Below are 21,141 nucleotides of genomic sequence, written 5' to 3'. Positions count from 1 at the left end.
CCAGGGACAGGGCAGCTCCCATGGACACTTCCAGCACCGTTTATTTACAATGAACAGGCTGCTCAGAAAGTTTGGTGAAAGTGCAACACTTGTTCTTACTGCAGAAATGTCGATTTCACAAGAGCCCAGTGGAGGAATCTGCACTTCACAATATGACTGGGTGGATTATTTCCCACAATAGACAGAAACAGTATTTCCAGGTGGTTACACCTCCTCAGATCATATATTGGGCTGGTGAGTCTTCAGAGGAGGCACTATTTCAAGATCCCTGCAAAGCACCTCTATCTTGTTGGTACCCAGCCACCCTACCCACAGTCTGAGCTCAGCAGCACTCTGAACGCTGATTTTAGACACCATAATAACCATGAGAGACCTGGGGGCTGGGAGCACTTCCACAGGCACTTTGTGTGCAGATCTCACCTGGGACATGAGGATAAGCACCAGCCTGGACCTTGTGCTTTTAAAAACATGGTGGTTTTTTCATGGCATTTTTTTTAAAACAGAGTCTGGCCCTGGCTGATTCTCCACCCGACATGAAGAGGTTGAACATCGTGTGAAACAAGGAGAATTTCCTGCAGGATGTCAGTGGAAGATTAGCAGCAGATTTCCTTATATTTGTGACTTGTTGCATGACTTGTAGACCTTCTTGCACTCAACCTAGTCTGTCAATGGGTCAGTTGTCTTTGCTGTAGGTCTGGTGGAATACTCCAGTGATGCTAGGTTGTGCTTTCAGGATATAAAATGCTTAAAAGAAAGAGACTTAAATAGCACAAGAGCTGGGTCTCACGCTACGCTGCTGCCTGACCCAGGTCAGAGCAGGTCTTGGGGAGCGTGGCAGGCAGCATGGAGCTCCATGAACCATCAGAGCTGCTGAGCACCACGCTGCAGCTTGCATCTGCCTCTCCCTGACTCAGAGGGAGTCCTACTGGGATGTGCAGCAGCTTGACTCAGGTTCTCCCTCACACTTCTGGGGAACAGCCTGAGTGTGGCTTCCCTCAGGAGAGCTGACTCACCCAGGTGTGGCACACACGGGTCTGGTCAACCCCCAGTGAGAAATCCAACAAGGCACCGGTCAAGACGCAGAGCTATGAAGTGGTCACTGCCAGAATTTAGGGATCCATACTCAGCTCCTCCTTGTGGGTCGCAGCCACAGATGAGAAGTGTGACACAGTAGTAGTGCAGAACATAGGAAACTTTTGCTCAACTTTCTCCCATACTCCCAAATCCCACCCTCCTCCCTCCATATTACAGTGACGAAAATGCAAACCAAACACACCTTTCTTGGAGCTGATCTCTATTTCAAAAGAAGGCTGCTCCTGTAGGAATAAAATATGAACACTGGCATGGGGTGGTAAACAAATCCCTAGAAACTTTTGTCACTCAGTTACTTCCTTCCCTTCTTAAATACCCTGAAACAAATATTACTACAGTAGTTCCAGCCTCATTCAGCTGTGAGAACATTTCATGCAAAAAAAGAAAAAAAAAAGAAAAAAAAAAAGGGAAAACCAAGGGAAAAATCCCAACCCCAAACCAGAAAAGCTGGAAATTACCAGCAGGTCTGGAAATCTCGATGCTTCCTCATCACCCCTGGGAAAAGGAAGGGCTTTGCCTAGACACAATCCAGCACAGAGTCACCAGGAGTTCTCCACTCCAACAGATTCCCAAGGAGCCAGACCCAATCCTGCCCTGACTTGCAGGCAATGCGTGGAAGCTGTGGGCTCCTCTCATGGTCACCAGGTGAGTGGAAGGAGAGGCAGTCCCTGAGGAGCCACACTGCCTTCCCTGGGTCTGCTGAGCTTCTGCTGGGCATGGAGAGGACAGGACTTGGCAGCCAGTGTTTGCTAAGTCCTGGAGTTTCTGCAGACCTTTGAGACGTTCCCAGGATGACTGCTGGCTTTGCCTCACTTACAGCAGCAAAGAGGGAAAAAAAAAAACCCTAAAAAAAATCAACAACAAAATCCAAAGCCATCAACACTCCCGTAAGGTTACTGACTACTTCTACACAGACACTGCTTCGTCATTCAGCACAGGGCTAAGCATGCTCCTAAGTAACTACGGGGGCACAGCGGGTGCCGCGGGGGGACACAACTTCCCGGGTTGCTGTGGTGCCTCCCTCAGGCTGTGCTCAGTTCCGATTACTAGACAACATCTACTGTAACTCACAAACTTCCTACAAGCCCCACAGGGCACTGGTCCCAGCATGCTCCAAACGCCTCCTGTTCTCCTTTCATCTGGCCAAGCATGGCAAGCTGGGACCTGTCCCCTTCACAAGGAATACTGCTCGGCTGACACAGAGCAGGACATCTCTGTGGACTGTTTCCCAACAAAAAAAAAAAAGGAAAAAAAAAAAGAAACCAAGAGCAACTGTGATTTGCTCCATTTAATTTCAATTAACTGCAGCCCTTAGAGGCTGGGAGAGATGCCAATCTAGCAGTTTGTTGGCCACCCCCTCAGGGATGTCCCATTTCTCAAATGCCCCTTTTCCCAATCAAGCCTCTACTCTTCTCAGCTTAAAGGAGTCGTTAAATCCCACTGTGTTAAACTAGAAAGAGCTTTAAAACCTGCAGTTCCTTTTCCTCTTGTGGATGTGACTGAACAGCAGAAAGGACACAGGGTCAAGCGAGCACCCTTCTCTGCAGTGGGGACTCTGCTACCTCTGGAAGTTGCTGACAGTGACCAGTGTTACTGGATCCTGTTGGAAAGACACAACGTAGTTAGGGCTGGGGAAGAGGAAAAGGAGCAACTGTCATCCTTGGTGTGCGTGCTAGAACTTCTCCTCCCGCCCTAGGTGGGGAAACAGGCAGCTTATTTGCAAAAGGCAAGTGGTTTCCTAAAAAAACTACTGAAAAAAATGCGAAGGCTGCTCAGCTTCTTCCCCTAGAAAACTGTAAAAACGCTGGAGACACAGTGTGGCAGCAGGGAGGCTGGGAAGGCAGCAAGGAGACAGCTGCTGTCTCTGGACCATGCCACAGCCATGGCAAGGTCCAGAGAGGTCTGTGTAGGTGCTCCCTGTAGAGGACTGAGGAGCTCAGGTCCTCTCTGCCCTCTGTCTGGGTGTTCAGTGGGCAGTAGGTGGCTGCGGCTGGGCTCCACACTGTCCAGGCAGCTGCTGGTATGTTGGCGTATCCTGCCCAAACAGACCTGGAGGCTGTTCTGTGACTGTAACTGCTGTCAGTGACCTGTCCCAGCTCGGGCTCCCCTCCTCTGGAGGTGCCTCCTCTGAGTGTGCTGCTGTTCAGTTGCTCTCTACCAGCTTGGCTAGTCCTTGACGGATCTCACTGAGCTCAAATATCTTCACATCCATTATCTCTGCCACCTTGGTGACCTCGTTCTGGATCTTCTCCCTCTCAGCTAGGGTCTCCGCCAGCGTCTGCTCGGCCAGGTGAAGGCGCTGCTCCAGCTCAGTGTTGCGTGCCTCCAGCTCCTGCCGAAGGACACAAGCGCAGTGAGGTGGCTGCCCCAGCACTGATACCCGCTGCTGACAGAGGAAAACCCTTATCTCCCCAAAACAGCCCAGCACCAGGCTACCCACACCCAGCCAGCCCAGGTCTCCATCAGCTCCTTCACCGAGGGACCTCTCCATCTTGAGCCACAGCGGTCCATCACGTACAGGCGTGTGACCACACGTTCCCCAAACCCAGCCACCTAGTTTGCAAAGGTGCTCTAAATGCAGATTTCCTGTCCTCTCCAGGTCTGATGACATTTGATGTTTGGAGATATCCTGCCATGAAAGCCAGTGCCTGTGTATGGGGCTGAGCCCCACAACAGATCCCCTCGTGCAGTATCTCAGAGGTAAACACAGGCAGGCAGTGCACCCAGAAGACTGCACAACAGACAGTGCTTCCATCTGTGTCCTTGCCCTGAGGTGCAGAGCAGCTTGCATCCCTCCTGCCAGCCAGACTGAGTCAGAGCTCTGCTCCCCAGCCATGCCTGCCCATCCAGCAAGCTAAGCAGGACTTCAGAGAGATGGAGAGTCACAGGACATCACCTGTCCTGCTCCAGTCCTGTGTCAGGGGCTACTGCAAGTGCTAAAGGAGAGTATGAAGGCTGGGTTTGCTGTTGCCTGGTGACTGTGCCCCATGTAATATCTCTGAGGGATACAGGCAAGGACCTTTTCCCATCATCCAGAGGGAGAGACAGGCATGGCAGCTTTGTGGCATTCACTCTTTGGCTCAAAGGAGAAATGGAGATGGATCCCTTTACTCCAAGTGCAGAGCTGTCTCGGATCTGCCATCCTTACCTGCAGCTTCTGCAGTGTCTCCTCACGCTCACCATCTGCTTCCCATCGGCCACACTTCTGGCTCTTTAGCATCTGAATCTCCTAAAACACGAGGAGAAAGAGCATCATGTCAGACCCACCTCTGTCCCAGTGGGTCCAGCTCCCACCACATATCCCAACCAAGACTCCTTCCCTCTCTTCAAGGATCACATAACCACACTCAGCTTCAAATATCAATACTTCCCTTTCTAAGCTTCTACTTCTGCTGTACCTGCTGCCTCCCTCTAAGCCCTTAATCCCTAATCAAGATGACTGCCTGAGTGCCAGCAAGGCTCAGTGGCCTCTGCACCCTGGTGTGTCCTTGCTCACGATCAGACCCCGGGGTATCTGCTCAGCTGTTGTGTGAAAGCCTCTGCACCCCTTTGCCCCAGAGTTTTTCCTTTAGCATGAGTAGGTCTGGGGAGGGTGGGGGAGATCTCTTCTCACTAACAATCAGGAACCCCAAAACACCTCCCCTCCCCAGTCCTCGCTTTGTAGCTCTGACTCTAAGGCTCTGTCCACCCATCCTTTTAAAGTATGGCCACCAAAGAGCCTGCAGATGTGCAAATGAGAGAGATCCTCCCCACATCTCCCCTGCTTCACAGCCTCTGTAATGAAAACTCTGCTTTAAATCATTCATTTAAATGCAGTGAAAGTGAGAAGCAATTACTACTAGAGGCTAACTGCAGCTGCAGATGGCTGAGAGGGGATGGAGTAAGACATGGCCCTGCCATTTGTGCAGTGTCTGAGACTCTCCACTCAAGGAATTTGCATGGGAAACTCCCAGCACTTTATTCTCACTCAGTTTTGCCTCTCTGGGAAGGGAGACCACTGAGGGGGATGTGCTGGCTTACAGAGGCTACTGTCTTGCATAGGCAGCACGTGCAACAGCTACACAATGATCTCATACAAGTTGTAATGACAGACAGCATGTTGTTGATTGACAGGCCACCCCGCTTCAGGCTTTACTTTGCTTTGTGGGGTATTACCTCGTCTTTAGCCTTGATCAGCATTTCCAGCTCCTCCAGGGTTTGGCTCAGCTCTTCCTTGTTGTTCTCACTGGAGGAATCGTGAGCTCCCTGTGACTCCAGTTCCGCTACCTACATGGAAGTAAGCACAGGGAAGGCGTGTGCAGAGGTATAGGAATGTCCTGACACCTTATCACCCAAAGTCATTCTCTGTTATGTTTTGGCTTCCTTGCAAACCCAACCAGGCTTACAACAGGGTAGCAGCTCCCAGCCTGGGGCTGTTGGGAAAAAATTCTCTCCTGCTCTGCATAGATCATGCACAGAAACACACTGCAGCAGAACTGTCTAGAGACTCTGTCTCAGCTTTCTCCTGCAGTCTGGCTCTTACAGCAAAGCCTGACTGGCAGACATCAAGCACATGAGCCTACAACCCACAGCAATGGCTAGATCCAGCTCCATTTACATCCCTGGGCAAAGACTGCCCAGGGCAAGGGAGTTATTGCAGCTCAACAACACTAGAGCTGGGAGGAAGAGTTTGCCCAAGTGTACTCCCCATTCCTGAAAAATTCAGCCCGGTGGTTTAGATTATTCATGAAAATGATTCATTTTTAAAAGCACATCAGAAGGTCTGCAGCAGAAAGTCTCACACGGTCTGTGCTGAGCTCTACAAGTGCAGCTCCAGTAATGGGGACTCTCACATAGACAGGGTTTGGACCCTGACACTTTCCCATGAGCAGGGGCAGCAGGACAACACTGGCTGGACTGGGCCTCTGCCAGGGTCCATGTAAACAGCAGCTGTGAATTGTCAGGCTCACAGGGTCATGGGCAGAATCAACGAGCTCTGGTCCCAAAATGCTCTGGTTTAGGGACAAGAATCTAGACTTTTCACTGAGTTACAGTTGCTCCTGTGATTCTGTAAAAGTCCCCAGTGGTTGCTCTTCATCCAAAGCTCAGGAAATCCTCTCTCCTAGGCTCCTGGCTGTGAGAACAGCCACCAAACAGCTGAGTATGCGCAGAGCAACAGCAGGGAAAAGGCAGCTTATCCCAGACAGCCTCAAATCCACACATACACACACACACAACCAAGATCTCCGCTGTACCTGGGGCAGGCTCCTGCTGCACAGGAGAAAATTTGTTCCGTGCAGCTCTGTTACTGTCTGACACCAGCACTGAGAATTAGCAACGGGCACAGTGAATCCTGGGGGAGGGCTGTTTACTGCAGACTGGTCACACAACAACCATCAAATGGAAACAGCTGTTAATTGCTATAAATCCCTGCTGGCTTTTGAATGAGCAACCTAGAAGTGAAATGGCTTTATGCCGCTTTCTCCAGGGCTCCAGAGTTCTTCCCCAGCCAAATCTCGACTGTCCTAAAACCTTTTCCCAAGTACTCTGGAGTTCTTCCCTCCCAACAAACCCAACCGTGTGACGGTCACTCCTCTGCCCAGATGCACACAGGCCTCCTCAGTTGATCTGTGACCTCTCTGATATTACGTAGGTCAAAAGATCCTATTATTCCAACCGAACAAGGGCTTGTTTGTCCTGCGCCACCCGGGTTTCATGATGTTGCAGCTTGGATTCGAGCTAATTATAGCAGATAGAGCAATCTTCGTCCTTCCTGTCAGCAGCCAGAAGATTGTGCTGATGCCCAGTTCAGGGGGCGTACAGACCTCACTCAGTATTGCTGGCAGCTGGGAATGACCCCCCAGAAAATCTGAAGGGAAATGGGTATTCTTTGACTTTGTGCTCTGGTTTCCTCCCTTTACCCACAGGAGCTCAGCACACCCCCAACTTACCCTGCAAAAAACAGGAGCTCCTGTGAGAGCTCCCTAGTTACATGGCCTTATTCCTTGACATGTTTTCCCTGCCAGGCTCATGCAGCATCCTCAATTTCCTTCTCATCTCCTGCTGACACCCATGAAAACCGATGGGAGAACGAGGTCAAGGGCACCATCTGGCTCTGGGACAGGGCTTCCTCTGACCTGCTCTGCAAGGTCCCTCCTGCACTCACCCGCTGCCGCAGCGTTTCCGTCTCCTCCTGATAAGCAGCCAGCTGCTTCTTCCACTGGTCCACGTTGGCGTTGGCTTCATGGAGAGCAGCCACAAGCTTGTTGTTGTTGTCCTGGAGGCTGAAGAATTCGGCTTCCCACTGGACCTCACTCACTGAACTGTGTGAGAGAACAGGGGAAGTGTGCAGGAGAGTGTAAGAGAGTCTCAGCATAAAGATCTGTTCCCCCAGTGCTAACACAGATTGAAACCATGCTCGTGGAAGTCCTGGGCAGCTCCCTGTTTTCTATTTGGCTTTTATATCACTTCCCAAATTTAAATGCTTCCTCCAGCCCTGAATGTGCATCTCTTTCCTTTATCCCTAGATAATATTTGACTTTGAGGTCATGTGTGCTTGCTTGAAACTGCAGAAGCCACACTGTGAGATCAGTGGGGTTGGGGGGTTAGGGGAGATACAGCCACTATAAAGGAGTTTTGCAACCTAGGACTTTTTAAAGTCTTTGTTAGATCCAAGTTTGCTTTGAATAAAACCCTACCACCCCAGACTCAAGAGAAGGTAGCAAAGGACACTTGCTTTTGATTTTAAAATATTCTTAAGTGTTCAGCTGGGAGCCATAGGGCAGAATCCAGCCCAGCATCTTTTGAACAGACAAAAAGCGGAAGCAGCAGTCACTTTGCTGGAATCATCAGGGGAATTAACACAAATGCAGCCCTGAGCCAGCTGGAAAAGATGAACATCTTCTGATATCCCAAACTACTGATCTGTAGATAAGTGGCATCAACTTATCCCCACCGTGGGCACAAAGCATTCTCCTTCCCATGCTGCCTGAACAGCACATTTCATCTCCAAGCTGGAATAACTCTCTACTGGGGAAATTGAGACAGTGGAGGGTTTGAGCAGCAGCAGTCATGGGGCATTGCTCAGCTACCTAAAGAAGTAGCGTTGGGTCAAAAGCACTTGGGATGACAGGGACATGCACCAAATCATGACAGAAGAGACAGTTTAAGAGTCAGGAGCAGAGAGCACTTGTGGCAGCCTTACCCTTCTGAAAGCATCTTCTTCAGCCGCTCCTTCTCTGTTGTTATCTCAACGTCAGCACTTTGGCTCCGGAATAGTTTATCTTCTCCTGGGCCATTGGAGCTGATGATGGGGCTGGGAAGTACCTGGGGGATGAGGAAGAGGTAATCACACAGCAGTGAAGACAGGCCATGTGGCCACAAGGTCTCTGCAAGCTCATTCAGAGCCCGTGGTCACAGGGCTAAGTTCTCAGTCCCTGCACACTTGTGAGAATCCCTGGGTTTCAGTCCTAACTCTTAGGTAGTGCTGTGCTTGTCTACATGACCAGGGGTAGCAGAGATCCAGGTGTACAGCTCAGCAGCACCAGTCATGGTACAGCAATGACTTTGGAAGCTACATAGACACAGGGCTTTCTCTTGGATAGGTAGGTTAGTGCTTTGCTCTTCCAGCAGCTGCCCTGCTGCCATGTCCTCCCTTTCCCTGTCTCCACGCCACGCTGGGGCAGCGATCCCAGTGCACAGACACCCTTAGCAGGTGGGCTCGCAGCTTGCATGCGCCAGCTATTCCTCCCTCCCAGTTTGAGGTACTGAATTCTCTGGCCCTCAACTTGCCCCTGACAAATGCCAGCGATGTTACAACCCGGAACCCAAGTCCCGTGGCTGTGCACAACAGCCCGAGCTGCTCAAGCTGACTGGTTCAGGGTTTTGCTGAATTCTTAATAGGATTTTCTTGTTGGTTCTCAGAGCAGCGGAAAGACTTAATAAACTAAAGAAAGATCTGCCAGGCCACCTAGGTTCAGTCACAAATCCAGCTTCTGTACCTTGAATTAAGACACCAGGTGCTGTTGGGATAGTGTTTCTCATGCTCAAGGGAAGGAAACTCTGCTATTGCTCAGATGACTGTGGCACCCACTTTCCAAAGGTGCAGGAAAAGAAACTCACAGCCCCTGCACAAAAGGATACCCTCCTCTATGACTCCATATTCCCACATACACCAGAGCTAGTGGAGACAAACAATCACCCTCCCAGGCTGGAGGGAACTGACAGTGGAGCAGAGATCAATATGCAGAAGCCAAAGCAGACTTTACATCCTCCAGCCCCTCCAGAAAATGCTGTCTGCATGGTCTCCTCTCACAGCAGGGAAGAAGCTTGGCACTGACAGGGCAAACTGAGCTATAAAAAGGCTCTGAGGAATGAGTCTCTGGGATCCTAAGTTGGGGGCTGTGAGACCAGGTGGCTGGTGAGCCTGCTGGAGTTCATAGGTAGCCCTCGAATGCCTGTGGTTAAGGACAGCCACCTGCCTTCGGAGTCAGCTGACATCTATAAATAGAGCCATGAGATGTATTAACACCAGCTTCATGAAGCCTTCCAGAGAGTGATTGAGAAGCAAGACCTAAAAAACACAACCCTGCCTCACCTTTACCACAAGGTGGGGAAACTGAGGCAGGGAAGAGGCAGAAGTTTCCTGTTCTGGTGTGTTGAGCTTCTGTGAGTCCAACTGAAACTGGTAATGGCTGAAGATGCTCCATATTGTTTTGTTGCTTATGTTTTCCACCGTGACATACTCTGTGATGGGGATGCTAAATGGGATGGGGATTGGTCTAAAAGGTACTAAAGGATAGAAGAGAGCTGCTCTCCTGGGATGTCCACAACTCTAAGTCCGAAGCCTAAGTAAACTAGTGCAGATGCAGAAAGTGAGGGAGCCCTGATTTTATTTCAGGAGACAGATCTGCTCTCTGCTTACTTGCAAACAGAAACACAATCAATTATTCAAGGATGAAACTCATATTTGAAGCTCTACTAATGTAGAGACTGTGAATTAGCAGTGGGAGAAGGGCTGATGGGCTGATGTATTTACAGGCTGGGGAAGGCAGAGCAAGACCTGCACGTCTACATGGCAGGGGACACTGCATGTGCCACTGTGTCAGCACGCTGGCTGCTGGATAGCTGCAGGTAGGGGCTGTGCATACTTATGTCCAAGCTCTCCCAGCAAGAGAGGAGACAGGCTGAATGGGAAGAGTGAAGGTGGGTTCCCATTGTGGTAGTTTTAGTGCTGCTGAGTCAGGTGAGAAGAACAAACAAAGCCTTAGGCCATTTCCCTGATCTGTGTTTAACCTTCACCTTCTGACCTCCTCATCCCTTCTGTTCCAAGTTGCCATCACAGCACAGGGCAGATGAATGTGTTCTTGTTGTGGCACCTGATGAGTTCTGCCTGGTGTAAACATGATAAGAGGGAGTAACTCTACTCCCAGCCTTTTCTCCTGGCCAGAGGAGCTAGGAGATGGAGGTTGCAGCTGGAAACAAATCTCTGTCTTGAGCAATTATTACTGACCAGAGACTTTTACCTAAAACTTTGGTTCTGCTATGAATGCTTTACTCTACTCCCTTCTTCATTTGCCATCCATTAGGATGTGGCTTAGTGTTAGCAGGAGCCAAAAGCTACATTTTCCCCATTTTTTCACCCTACATGACATTTCCAGTCTCTGCGGAGCCACCGCCTCTACCTCCCCCTCTTTTCCCTGCAGACCAAGGTACTGTTCGCACTCCCTCCTCCTCCTCTGCTGCCTCTCCATCTGTACTCAACCCAGAGAACGCAGTGTCCTCCATCCTACACCTCCTCCCCTACTGCCAGAAGCTCTGGGAAATGCAGAGTCACCTCTGGAGTATTTGGGAGGGCAACTTCATCATCAGCACTGAACTGCTTCAGCATGGGAAAAAGGAGGGTAGAGTTCTCCACAGCTTATCCTCTTCCCTCCATCCCACTGCTGCTGGAGTTTGTTCAGCCATACAGGGAGAAAGGTAACAATTGGAAGTGCAATGTGAGAATGATCTGTGATGGGCTTAAACTTTCTGGCTTGGTCTCCTGGGGGAAAGAAAATTGAATGACTGGCTGTCACGCATGCAGTTCTACCTTAGGGGAGAGTTCCCAAGGGGGGTGTGATTTCTACTCTCACAGCACAGCTTCTCTTCCATGGTGGAAATGTGACAGCAACACAGGAAGTCAGAGCTGGTGACTAAGGAGCCCTGGCCAAAGAAATCACTTTGTCTTTCTGTGGACCCCCACGGACAGCACCACCACCTATCAGAGACACCTGGAGAAGAACCTCCTGCAGCCCCAGAAGAGGAAGAAAAATGGTTGGAAGTGCCATGTGTTTTCCTTCCTATGATCTTCAACCAGGCAACATGCACTCCTGCAAGCTACTTGCCTGTTATTGTCACAATGAGCACAGGGAGAGCCAGCAGCTCTTAAGGAAAAAAGTAACACAACAACAAACACCAAACAAAAAAACCCCTACACCTCTAGCATGGCTTTATAAGATATCAAATGGTTTTGATAGTTTAACTGGCAAAGAGGGAGGAGTGTGAACCTTCCCAGGAGCTCCACTGAAGAGCCAGTTAGTCAATCTACTTCATGTGTTTCAGTAGAGTGACCTCAGGGCCACAGGTATCATCAAAATGTGAAGCTCCAAACCTCAGTGTCTGGCAAGAAAGCTCTCAGAGAGAAAGGGATGAAAATGAGAAGTCACTGGAGGAGATCAGCACAGTGGCAGTTTTCCCCAGCTGTCAGCGCTCTGCAGTGAGCTCTACTCATGCCTCTCTCCAAGCGTTACCTGGTGAGATGTGATATTCAGGGCAGGATTGGTCAGCTCTGTTTTATCCTGGGACTTCTCCCTTGCCAAACGGGCTGCTTCTTTCACTTCCTGGAACTTCTCAGCAAACTAGAGGGGAGCAGAAAAGTCATTCTGACGCTACACTGAAATGTGGAACAAACCAGAATTGATGCCTGGGTTACTCCTCCCTTTGCAACTTAATTCAACGTGCTTTTTAATTTCTTTTCAACAATACAATTCAGGGAATTGCCCTTTCCTGCCCATGATTCTGGCACTCAGGGCTGTGGGGTTAGCTAAATAGCAATGACAGAAATAGAGTTTGAAGTCCTAATTAAATTTGTGATGCTTAAATCACTCCATAAATATTACTTTCAAGCTCTCCCTAGCATCTTTGCATCTTGCATTAGATTTTAGCACAGTGAGAACAGTATTACATCAATCTCCTAAAGCCTTTTCTTCTGAGGCTGATCAGGAGAAAACCTTCAAGGTTTCAGGGACATTTCCCCTGCTAACAACAGGTTTCTGCCAGCACCTGCAGCATTACCTGGGAGAGGTGTTGCTCCGAAGCAAAGCCCAACCCATACACTGTGTTGGCTCGGCTGTCTGCCCATTGTCCAAATTTCTGAGATGTCTTTGTGAAGGTCATGTTGGGGGTGATAGTGCTGTTGATAATGGCCTGTAGAGAGAGAGGCATACTTGAGAGTCAGAGGAAACTCCAGCCTGCTACCCTGGGGTGGTAGTGTGGGAGTGATCACTATAATCCCTGTGTACTCCAGGAACTAGGTGTAGAAAGCTCTGGCTTTTAGTCTGTAAGACAACAGTTCAGTCTTTTGGTGACCAAAAAACTTCCTAGTCTGGCTACGTGACATGAACAAATCTCAATCAACTTGTCTACTGAAAAAGAAAAGGAAAAAAAAAAGCTTCAGTATCATCAGCTTCCTCCATTGCTGGGAAGACAGCGTGTCTCTGGGGACTTAACAACTTTCTGATGTTCTCCATTTTCATGGCAAGTAAGAGAGGGGGAAAAAAAAAAAAGGCTTAAACAGCAACCAGGACTCGCTGTTACGAAACACTCTCTGCTGGTTAGGGTGGCAACAAAATACACTGCCTGGGAAGGCTGCTGAATCTCTGCCTTTGGAGGTCTTCAAGAACAAGTCAGGAAAATGCCTACCAAGAACAGTTTGGGGAGAGTACATTGTGTTTTGTGTAAGTGACTGAGGAGACTTCCTCTGAGATGCCCTCAACCTCTGTCTGTCATTTCATTACATCTACAGAGGCTGGTTTTAGCACAGGATAAAAAACGTGTTTTGCATGCTTGGAGGGGCAGGGGGTGAGGACAGAGTGGGGCAGGGAGGGATGACATCGACCCTAGGGCACATTTTTCCATCAGCACAGATTCCAGCATCTAACACTAAATACACTTGAGCACAGAGGCAATGTTTTACCTTCCATTCCCTGCAGGAAAGATGTTCCCATGCTGAGAACTGACCAACTTGACACCAAAAACATCAACTCCAGAACAGAATTTGGCTGGGAAAAAACCTTGCTGTCAAACTGTGTGATGCTGTCAGCAAATGCCCCCTACCTTGGTGCCCCCCACACTGATGATCCGGTACACATTGCGCGTGGCATCGTAGAAATAGGAGACAGTCAAGGCATGCTTGCTGGCAGGGATCCAGTTCCGTTTGGTGGCAGGGTCAATCTGGAAAACATGGGCCCTGGTGCTGAAGATTGGCTGCTCCCTGCAGGAGAAATGAAATGAAGAGGGCTGTCAGGGCAGAGGGGAAGCTGAGCAATGGGGGAAGCACATTGACTTCCTGGCACTCGTGTTGCATTATGCACCGCCAGCAGCACTTCTGCTATTCGCCTTCTCTCCAGGGATCTGAGACACGAGGTGCTCAGCAGTGCAGCTCCCAAGGAGGCAGCATTGCCCAACCACCAGCCCTTCACTGAGCCTCTGTGCCGGGAGTAGCTGCTCCCCACTGGGCTGGTATTGCCCAGTGTCCCTTCTTATTAGGGCAGTCATGACCCAAGTTCTCCATCACTCCTGTGAGTTGGTTTTTCAGGACCTCTGGGCTCCTCTGTGCTCTCCCCAGGAGCCCTCCACATCCTTGGGACTTTTTTAAAGCCTGTTTGATGCCCCTGCAAAGTAAAAGCCCATGGCTATATATGCCTTCTATCTGCCCACCATCCAGCAGCATGATGACAACTTTCACTGCACACCAGTGACCTTGGTCTATGAAAATACCCTTGGCACAATAACAAACAATAACCAAGGGTCTTTAACTGCAGGTACAGGTTTTTACCTTCCTCTAGAGCTTCTCTGTCCTCCCCTGCAGTCTTCAGACATTTCTAAAGACCACAGCCTGCTCTTTCCAACAATACCAGACTACGCCTTCAGGTGAGTAGATCTTATATTCACATTCACCCAAGGATGGGCACAAGACTTGCAAGCAGAAGCACAAATAGGACATCACAATCTCATTTTTGGGACATACCTGATGGCTCTTCACACACAGCCAGCGTGGCACAGTTATGCTAATGATTAGAGGTTATATTATTTTTAGCCTGACTTGAAGCTTTCTCTCACCATCCCTCCCCACCTTAGTGGTCAGTTCAAAGCAGCTCCACCAGGTATATGATTTCTCTGGTTGCTGTATTATCTGTGCTCCATAGGATATCTCCAAGCTGGAACTCTAGGGAAATGGATGGATGGATGGAAGATGTGTTTGGGATGTGAGCACAAAAAGCACCTTCCCCTTAGCACAGCTCTTCCTCTCTTGACTCATGCTTGGGAAGCGCATCCTGCAGTGAGAGGTCACATCGCAGGATTAAAAGCAAGTCACTTAACAATGAATTAAAGGAAACACTTCACCACACAATGTGCAGCTGCTGCAAGAAAGCACTGAACCAAGCACTGCCTGGATTTTGTAACCAGTAATATCTGAGCTGAATTAAGGAGTTGAATCTCAGGCATCAGGATGTAACTGGAGCGTTTCAGGAGGCAGGAAGGAATGTTTCCATGACACAACAGTCCAGGTGCATCAGGGCCTGGGGTCTTCATCTGACTGTGGTTAAAACCCAAGGCACTGGCCATTGCCACCCTCCTTACCCAAACCTAGTGAAATCTGATGTGATTGGAAACATCCCCCATCCCCACGACAGCTGCAAACAAGACACAGTCACAATCCTGCTACGTGCAAGCTCCCAAAATCCAGACGTTTCTATTTCCTCCCCATTCCAAGCCCTCACAGCTGCAATGAGCAGAGCTTCCCATCAATCCAAAGACAAATGTACCTGCTGCTTTCTGAAGCCATCACCAAAACTTAGGAAGGAAATAAAATGCTCCCTGCTAGCTCCCAGTTTTGAAGCCTTGTTCTCAGCTTACAGCCCTGACTCAGATCTCTTGATGGTCTAAACCAGCCCTTTCTCCACATCCTCTCTGCCTGGTTTTATTCAGCCACAGTCTGTTTCTGGAATGAGATTCCAATTTTCCAGGCTTCACTAACAGATACTAAACTTTACATGGATCACAACTTATCCTTTGAGACACAGTATGTACAGAGTAATGAAAAACTCTTGTTTCTGCACCTTAACCCCCAAGTCCTGGGCTACTGTCAGAAAGAAGAGAGGAAGGACGTTACCTAGTTGTTGACATTTGTTAGTAAGAAGGGTAAGACAGACTACAGGCCAGTGGAGTTAGTGTGCGTTCTCTCCTCCAACAGCTTCTTTCTCGGGTCTCCTAGTTGGACTGAGGCTCCTTTTTGGTTTTGCCTCCACAGTGATTCATTTCCTAGCGATGGAAAAGGCAGCTGTTATTTATCACACAGAGCACAGACAGAGCGTTCAACTAGGCAGCGTTTAGGGGCTTCATTTGTCCCAAACTCACAAAGCTTGTAATTTGTAATGATTTCTCATCACTGAACAAGTTTTCTTCCCTGACATGGGAGATAATTGGGTGAGCTGTGTAACTGGAGTAAATCCCTCTGGCAGCAGGCACTGGCTGTTGGGAGAAGGCCACAGAGGAGCCTGGAAGACTCGAGTGTTTCCAGTCATGCACACGTGATGCCGGCTGCATGATGGAAAACCCTCCTCAGAGATCACCCCTCACGCACAGCAGCTATTCCTGTGCTCACTACTCATCCAGCGAGGTCTGCACCCAGAGCCCATAGAAACCATCCTGCTGACTGCAGCAGGTTTCAGACCAAGTTGATGTTTCAAACAGCCCCCTGCCATGCACCCTGACACATTCCCAGAGATAATCCTTCCCTGCCTGCAGGGACAGGGTTTGCAATCACACACGAGAATCCACCCACTGTGTGCACCCCTTTCCACGTGCTCCACGGAGCCAGGCACGATCCCAGACCCCAGCAGTGAGGAGCCCCTGCGGCTGCCCTGTGCTGTCTCCCCATGACATGAGAGACATGAGAGCTGTGCTATTCATTTGCTTTGTAAATTAGGCTCTCCAGTAAATGGTCCCCACCCTGCTCTCTCCCATATCAACTGAGACTGCGTATCTCAAAAGGGGAGAAAAAGGGCAAGAAAGTGAATTTGCACGATGCAGGATGCCTGCAGAAGGGGGAGAGAACCCAGATCTCCCAGCCTCTCTGCTAAGACTGCCTTCAAACAGGTCATCTTAGAGCATCTTAATACTTGGAAAACCCCACTGCCTTCCTCCTGATCATTCCAAGACAGGAGAGGCTCAGGAAGCCACTCAGATGTCAGTTGTCCCGTAATTACAGTGTCACTAACCACAAAAGCCAGCATTACTTTCCTTCTGAACATGAGGTGTAGAAAATAAAATGCCATTGGAAAACCTGTCAGACAGAAGAAAAGCCCAAGTGATGCTTTTTCTACTCAGATGAGGCTGACCTGGTTGCTCCCTTGCCCAACACACAGCTCCTGGACATCCACGCTCTTTGCCTGGTCCCACGTGCACTGAAACATGCCCCGCTGATGGTGCTGATGGGGAGGGGTGCTCTACTTTTTGTGCCCGCACATAATCACTGCTGTCTCGACACTCCTCATGTATTTGTTCATGCCTTATAGCCTTCCCTGGAACAACAAAACTTTGAGAAGTCTATCCCTTCCAGTTACAAATGTGAAAGTCTTGCAGGATTTCCAAACAGGCTTGCTGCCAGTTACACCAGATGTGCTTTGCTTCCAACAGACAGCAAACTGGCATCAACACCGACAGGGCTTGTCAGAACTTCACCTGCCTGCTTGGTGCCAAGGAGGGAAGCCCCGTACCCACCTCCCTCCACGGGAAGAAAACTATTCAGAATCTCCTGAAATGATCTTTGATGTTTCCCCTTTCCTCACTGCAAATGGGAACAGTTGCTGCCAACTTGTATGTTCCTGATAACAGCGACTGGAGATCGCTTTATGGGGCCAGCATGTCCTTGCCTTTTCACAACTACCTGAGTACAGTGCCAGCCTGGCATGGGGACAGTGCTTTCTAGGAAGCAGTTGCTTAAGCTCTGTAGGTAACGCTCAGGAGAGCTTTGTGCTCTGCTTGGGAACAGCAGAGAGATGTTCATGCTCCTTTTGCAGTGTGTAAAAGTCTATGTTTGTTTTAAATCCATCAAATGATACAAACTGTATCCAGCTAGTGCAAGAATTTCCTTGTCAAGGATACTGACTAGCCTGGAAACCTGCCTTTCAATACTCCCTTGTTAAAGCAAATGCTATAAAACAAAAGCTCTCCTCGAGTCCAAGAAACGGACAGAAGGAGCAGGCTGCAATGCAAAGCAAGAGAGAAGAAAAGCAAGAAAGTCTGCAAATCCTGGGACACATCTCTAAGAAGTCACAAATGGCTTATTAAATAGAAAATGTCTCTACCTCACCCTTTCTACGATTCCTTTAGCAGCAAAGAACCATGGCAGGGTTTGACACAGCTCAGCACAGCTGAGTGGATTACCAAGGTGGGGACACAGGACTGAGGGAAGTTCAGAGCAGGAAAAGCACAGGTGCTGAAAGCCAGATCCAAGATGCATGAGCAGAGTAATGCCTGAGGAGCACCCGTCTGTATTGTCTGTATTTAGCTTGCTTCTGGCCAAGCTGCTGACCTCTTGTTTCCAAAAACACTATAAAGCATTTTAAAATAGTCCTGGAAGTCCCTAGGATTCAAACGGTGGTGTGCTCTCTCTTGCTACAGCTCTCTCTTCTCCTATGTTTTAAGTGTATATGCTGGATACACCACACATCCCTAAACACTGACACTTCTTTTCCTGCTCCCAGCTGGGAGTCCCGGTAACAATACAGACAGAGCAGTGAAAAGGGCATGTGTAAATAAAACCGCTTACATCCCCCCAAGGCTGTCCTTCGCAGATAATTAAGAAAAACCAAAGCAAATGACTGAAAGGACAAAGATTTGGCTGAGACACAGACACGATCAGCAAGTGCCTGACGGTAACTGGAAAGGATCCAGGACTCATCTCTGCCAACATTTGTTCCCAGCCCAGGGGGGAAGAGCAAAATTCAATATCCCACGTCCCACTGATAGCTTAAAAATGACCTATCCCCGATGAATGTTCCATAAAGCTCCAGCAGCAAGCTGCCAGCTACCAGGCAAAACCAAGCAGCTGAAAAGGAAAAGAAGAGATGACCTAACTCATGTAGCTGTTCCGAATGTGTTCTTCACATCAGCAAAGCACCTGGCTCCAGGATGCTGCCTGAGTAAAGACCCAACTGCCTCTTCTTGTGGCTTCTCCTTACAGAGAAGCTGGAAGAAGGTCACTAGGTGTTTGGGGAGGACAAGTGAATACAGGACAGGGATCAATCGATTCCCATTTGCTCACTGACTGGAGTCTCTGACTCAGTGGCCATTAAGACAATGCGTAAAATGCACACTGGTCTCATTTCCACCTTGGTCCTTATATTATTCCCCTCTCTACAGCATCCAAATTGATTTCTTAATGAATAGTTGCTTATTTCACCATTGCCAGGAGAGAAAAATCATTATTCGTCCTCTTAATTTATAGTCTCAGCAGAGTAGCAAGGGACCGAGCAGGCCAAAGGGACCGAGTTTGCTAAGGCTGGATGAGGGACCTTGTCAGGTGAGGACACAGTGACACACTGCCAGGACCCTGGAGGAGAAGCACATCCTGCAAGCAGTGCCCTGTGCCAAGGAGGTACAGATGGCATCAATTCAGTCCTTTGCACTGGTGCCACGTTTCACCAAGCAGGGGAACAGTGGGCATGAAAGGTGGCAGAGTCTGGGGAAGACTCAAACCAGCGCTGCCCTCTCTATTCTGTGTAATCTCCAGACACGTGTCGCTGGATGGATGGACTGTCCTTGAGTGTCCTGTCTGGATGTGGGATCTACCCTCCTCTGTACAGGCACGGGGGCCTCTTCCTAAGTGGGATCTTCTAAAATAACCCAGTGCTGCTAACAGAACACACGAGAGCACACCAGAAAGGGAGATGAGCCACCTCACAGAGAGGCTTCTCCAAAGGACTGCAGCATCTCCTGTCTAGGAGACAGCATCCTCAGGGACTGGTGCCAGGATGGTCCCATGACACACCTGCAGTGCGTGGGACCGTATGGATCAGGATATACAGAGGCATCACCACAGTAACACAGGACTGCGCGCCGCAGTAAAACCATGTCCAAGCTGAAGCTGAGCTGCTGACACCAGGCTGCTGGGAGCTCAGCTCACAGAGCCCATCTCACACAGAGGCTTCGCCACACACATCTTTGAGCAAGCCACCTTTAATCCCTCTGCTAGGTATGTCTTTAACAGGAGGATTTCACAGTCCTCTCTCTAATCCTCAACAAAAAAAAAATACTCTCAAAGCGGCAGATTGAGTCTAAAAGCAGAACAGAAGTAAAAAGGTGAAGAGATTTTTGGTTTAAGCCACAGGAGTCACAAGACAGAGCTGGGAAGAGGCCACGTTCTCCTCTGCATCCTCCTGCCACAAGGTAACGGCATCCAATCCTATAAAGAAACATCTCCCATTTCAAGGCACGGCCCAGGTTAGAGGAAGGACACAGAGCCTATGAAATGTGCAGCAAAACATTTCTCTTCATGTCTAAATTTCAACAGCCCTGTGGCAACTCCAGTGGGCTTCACTGCTTGCTCACTCCCTTCTCTCTTTGCCCCACCCCAACTTCAGCTGCCTGTTGGGGTCTTTACACCTCAGAGAAACTGTGTTTTACTGCTTTTACTTTCCCAAGGTATTTCCAATGCAAATAGCATCTCTTTGGGAAAACCTTGTTTGAGTTACAGGCTTGGTCTCTCTTCAGGGGGTTCCTAAACCTAAGGGCAACTGCTAAAATGCAGCTCTCCTGCCAGATTTCTTCAGAAAGGGAGAGAGGGAGAAGAAGAAATCAGGGTTTTATTGTTTGCTTTAGATCTTTTATTGCATCCAGCGATGTCTTCGCTCAATAGCTTCTACAGCTATTGGGTGTGGGGAGGGGTCTGTTTCTGATTGAACAGCTGCATTTGACTTATGCTTTGTCCTTGTTCTTCTCCGATTTTCTGTGCAATCTGGAAGATTTTTTTTTTTTCTCACTGAGATCCTCTTATTTTTTTGTTCTCAGTAATTCTCGCCTCCCAGTCCTGTCTGCCTGCCTGTGACATGCCCATTTAGTTAACTGAATTACTTATCCCATCCTGCTCACCTACCCCCACCCTTCGCTGTATGAGCAGAGAAAAGAAACCTCCTGTTTGCTCTGGAGAGGGAAGCTTTTGGTCACCATTCCCCAGATTCATATGAATGTTTCTGTCCTGTTTCCAGTTCCAAAGCAAAGTGTATGACAAAAAAGCAGGATTCAGACCTGGATGTGAGTATAGTGGTTTAAGAGAAAGATCTGGTGGGTGAGTCCGAGTTGAGAGCACCCCAGGGACACAAAGAGTGAATAGGTCTGAGGTTTAGAATCAAGTCTTTTAGCCACTTAAGGCAGCTGCTGGAATGTGCTGGGGAGGCTGAGCTGGGACATCATTAACTGCATTTGCCTTGGTGCTCCTGGATGGGGTTCAGTCAAGGTCATCTCTAGGAAGTCCATGTGTTGTTCCCCAGCCTGCACCTCCTCTCCTTCACTGCAGCTTCTCTTTGCAGGGATATTCATTTACTTGTCAGAGAAAGGAGCCTCTCTGCACTTGGACGCAGAGAGGATAATCACTTCAAATACTCTGCTCTGCATCTAGGCAGTCTGTAGTCTCCCTTCATCCAAAAAACCAAACCAAAAAATGTCTTACAAGAAATCACAAATTACCACATCAGCAGAATCATGTGTTTCTGTGGACCATGTGCACAACAGGACTCAGCTACAAGG

General features: G+C 49.0%; 1 protein-coding gene across 2 annotated transcripts in view; it reads right to left on the bottom strand.

Annotated features, from left to right (window-relative positions):
* Positions 1 to 2,366: 2,366 nt before the first annotated feature.
* HOMER3 (homer scaffold protein 3) overlaps positions 2,367 to 21,141 on the bottom strand; it is a 22,677-nt gene continuing 3,902 nt past the window's right edge. Inside the window, exons 1-9 of one of the 2 annotated variants that reach the window (XM_010173396.1) lie at positions 15,506 to 15,519; positions 13,447 to 13,603; positions 12,406 to 12,537; positions 11,862 to 11,969; positions 8,276 to 8,397; positions 7,238 to 7,394; positions 5,248 to 5,358; positions 4,241 to 4,321; positions 2,367 to 3,424 (exon numbers count right to left, since the gene is read on the bottom strand). In XM_010173396.1, coding sequence (XP_010171698.1) covers positions 3,236 to 3,424; positions 4,241 to 4,321; positions 5,248 to 5,358; positions 7,238 to 7,394; positions 8,276 to 8,397; positions 11,862 to 11,969; positions 12,406 to 12,537; positions 13,447 to 13,603; positions 15,506 to 15,519 — 1,071 coding nt within the window. In that variant the 3' untranslated portion in view covers positions 2,367 to 3,235. Of the gene's footprint in view, positions 3,425 to 4,240; positions 4,322 to 5,247; positions 5,359 to 7,237; positions 7,395 to 8,275; positions 8,398 to 11,861; positions 11,970 to 12,405; positions 12,538 to 13,446; positions 13,604 to 15,505; positions 15,520 to 21,141 lie in introns of those variants that run through there. The other variant, XM_010173397.1, reaches the window with a different exon arrangement.

Source organism: Antrostomus carolinensis, unplaced genomic scaffold (genome assembly GCF_000700745.2).
Source record: "Antrostomus carolinensis isolate BGI_N321 unplaced genomic scaffold, ASM70074v2 scaffold6608, whole genome shotgun sequence".
NCBI classification, from domain to species: Eukaryota; Metazoa; Chordata; class Aves; order Caprimulgiformes; family Caprimulgidae; genus Antrostomus; species Antrostomus carolinensis.
Note: the sequence above shows the minus strand (reverse complement) of the source record. Positions and strands in the feature narration are given on the sequence as shown.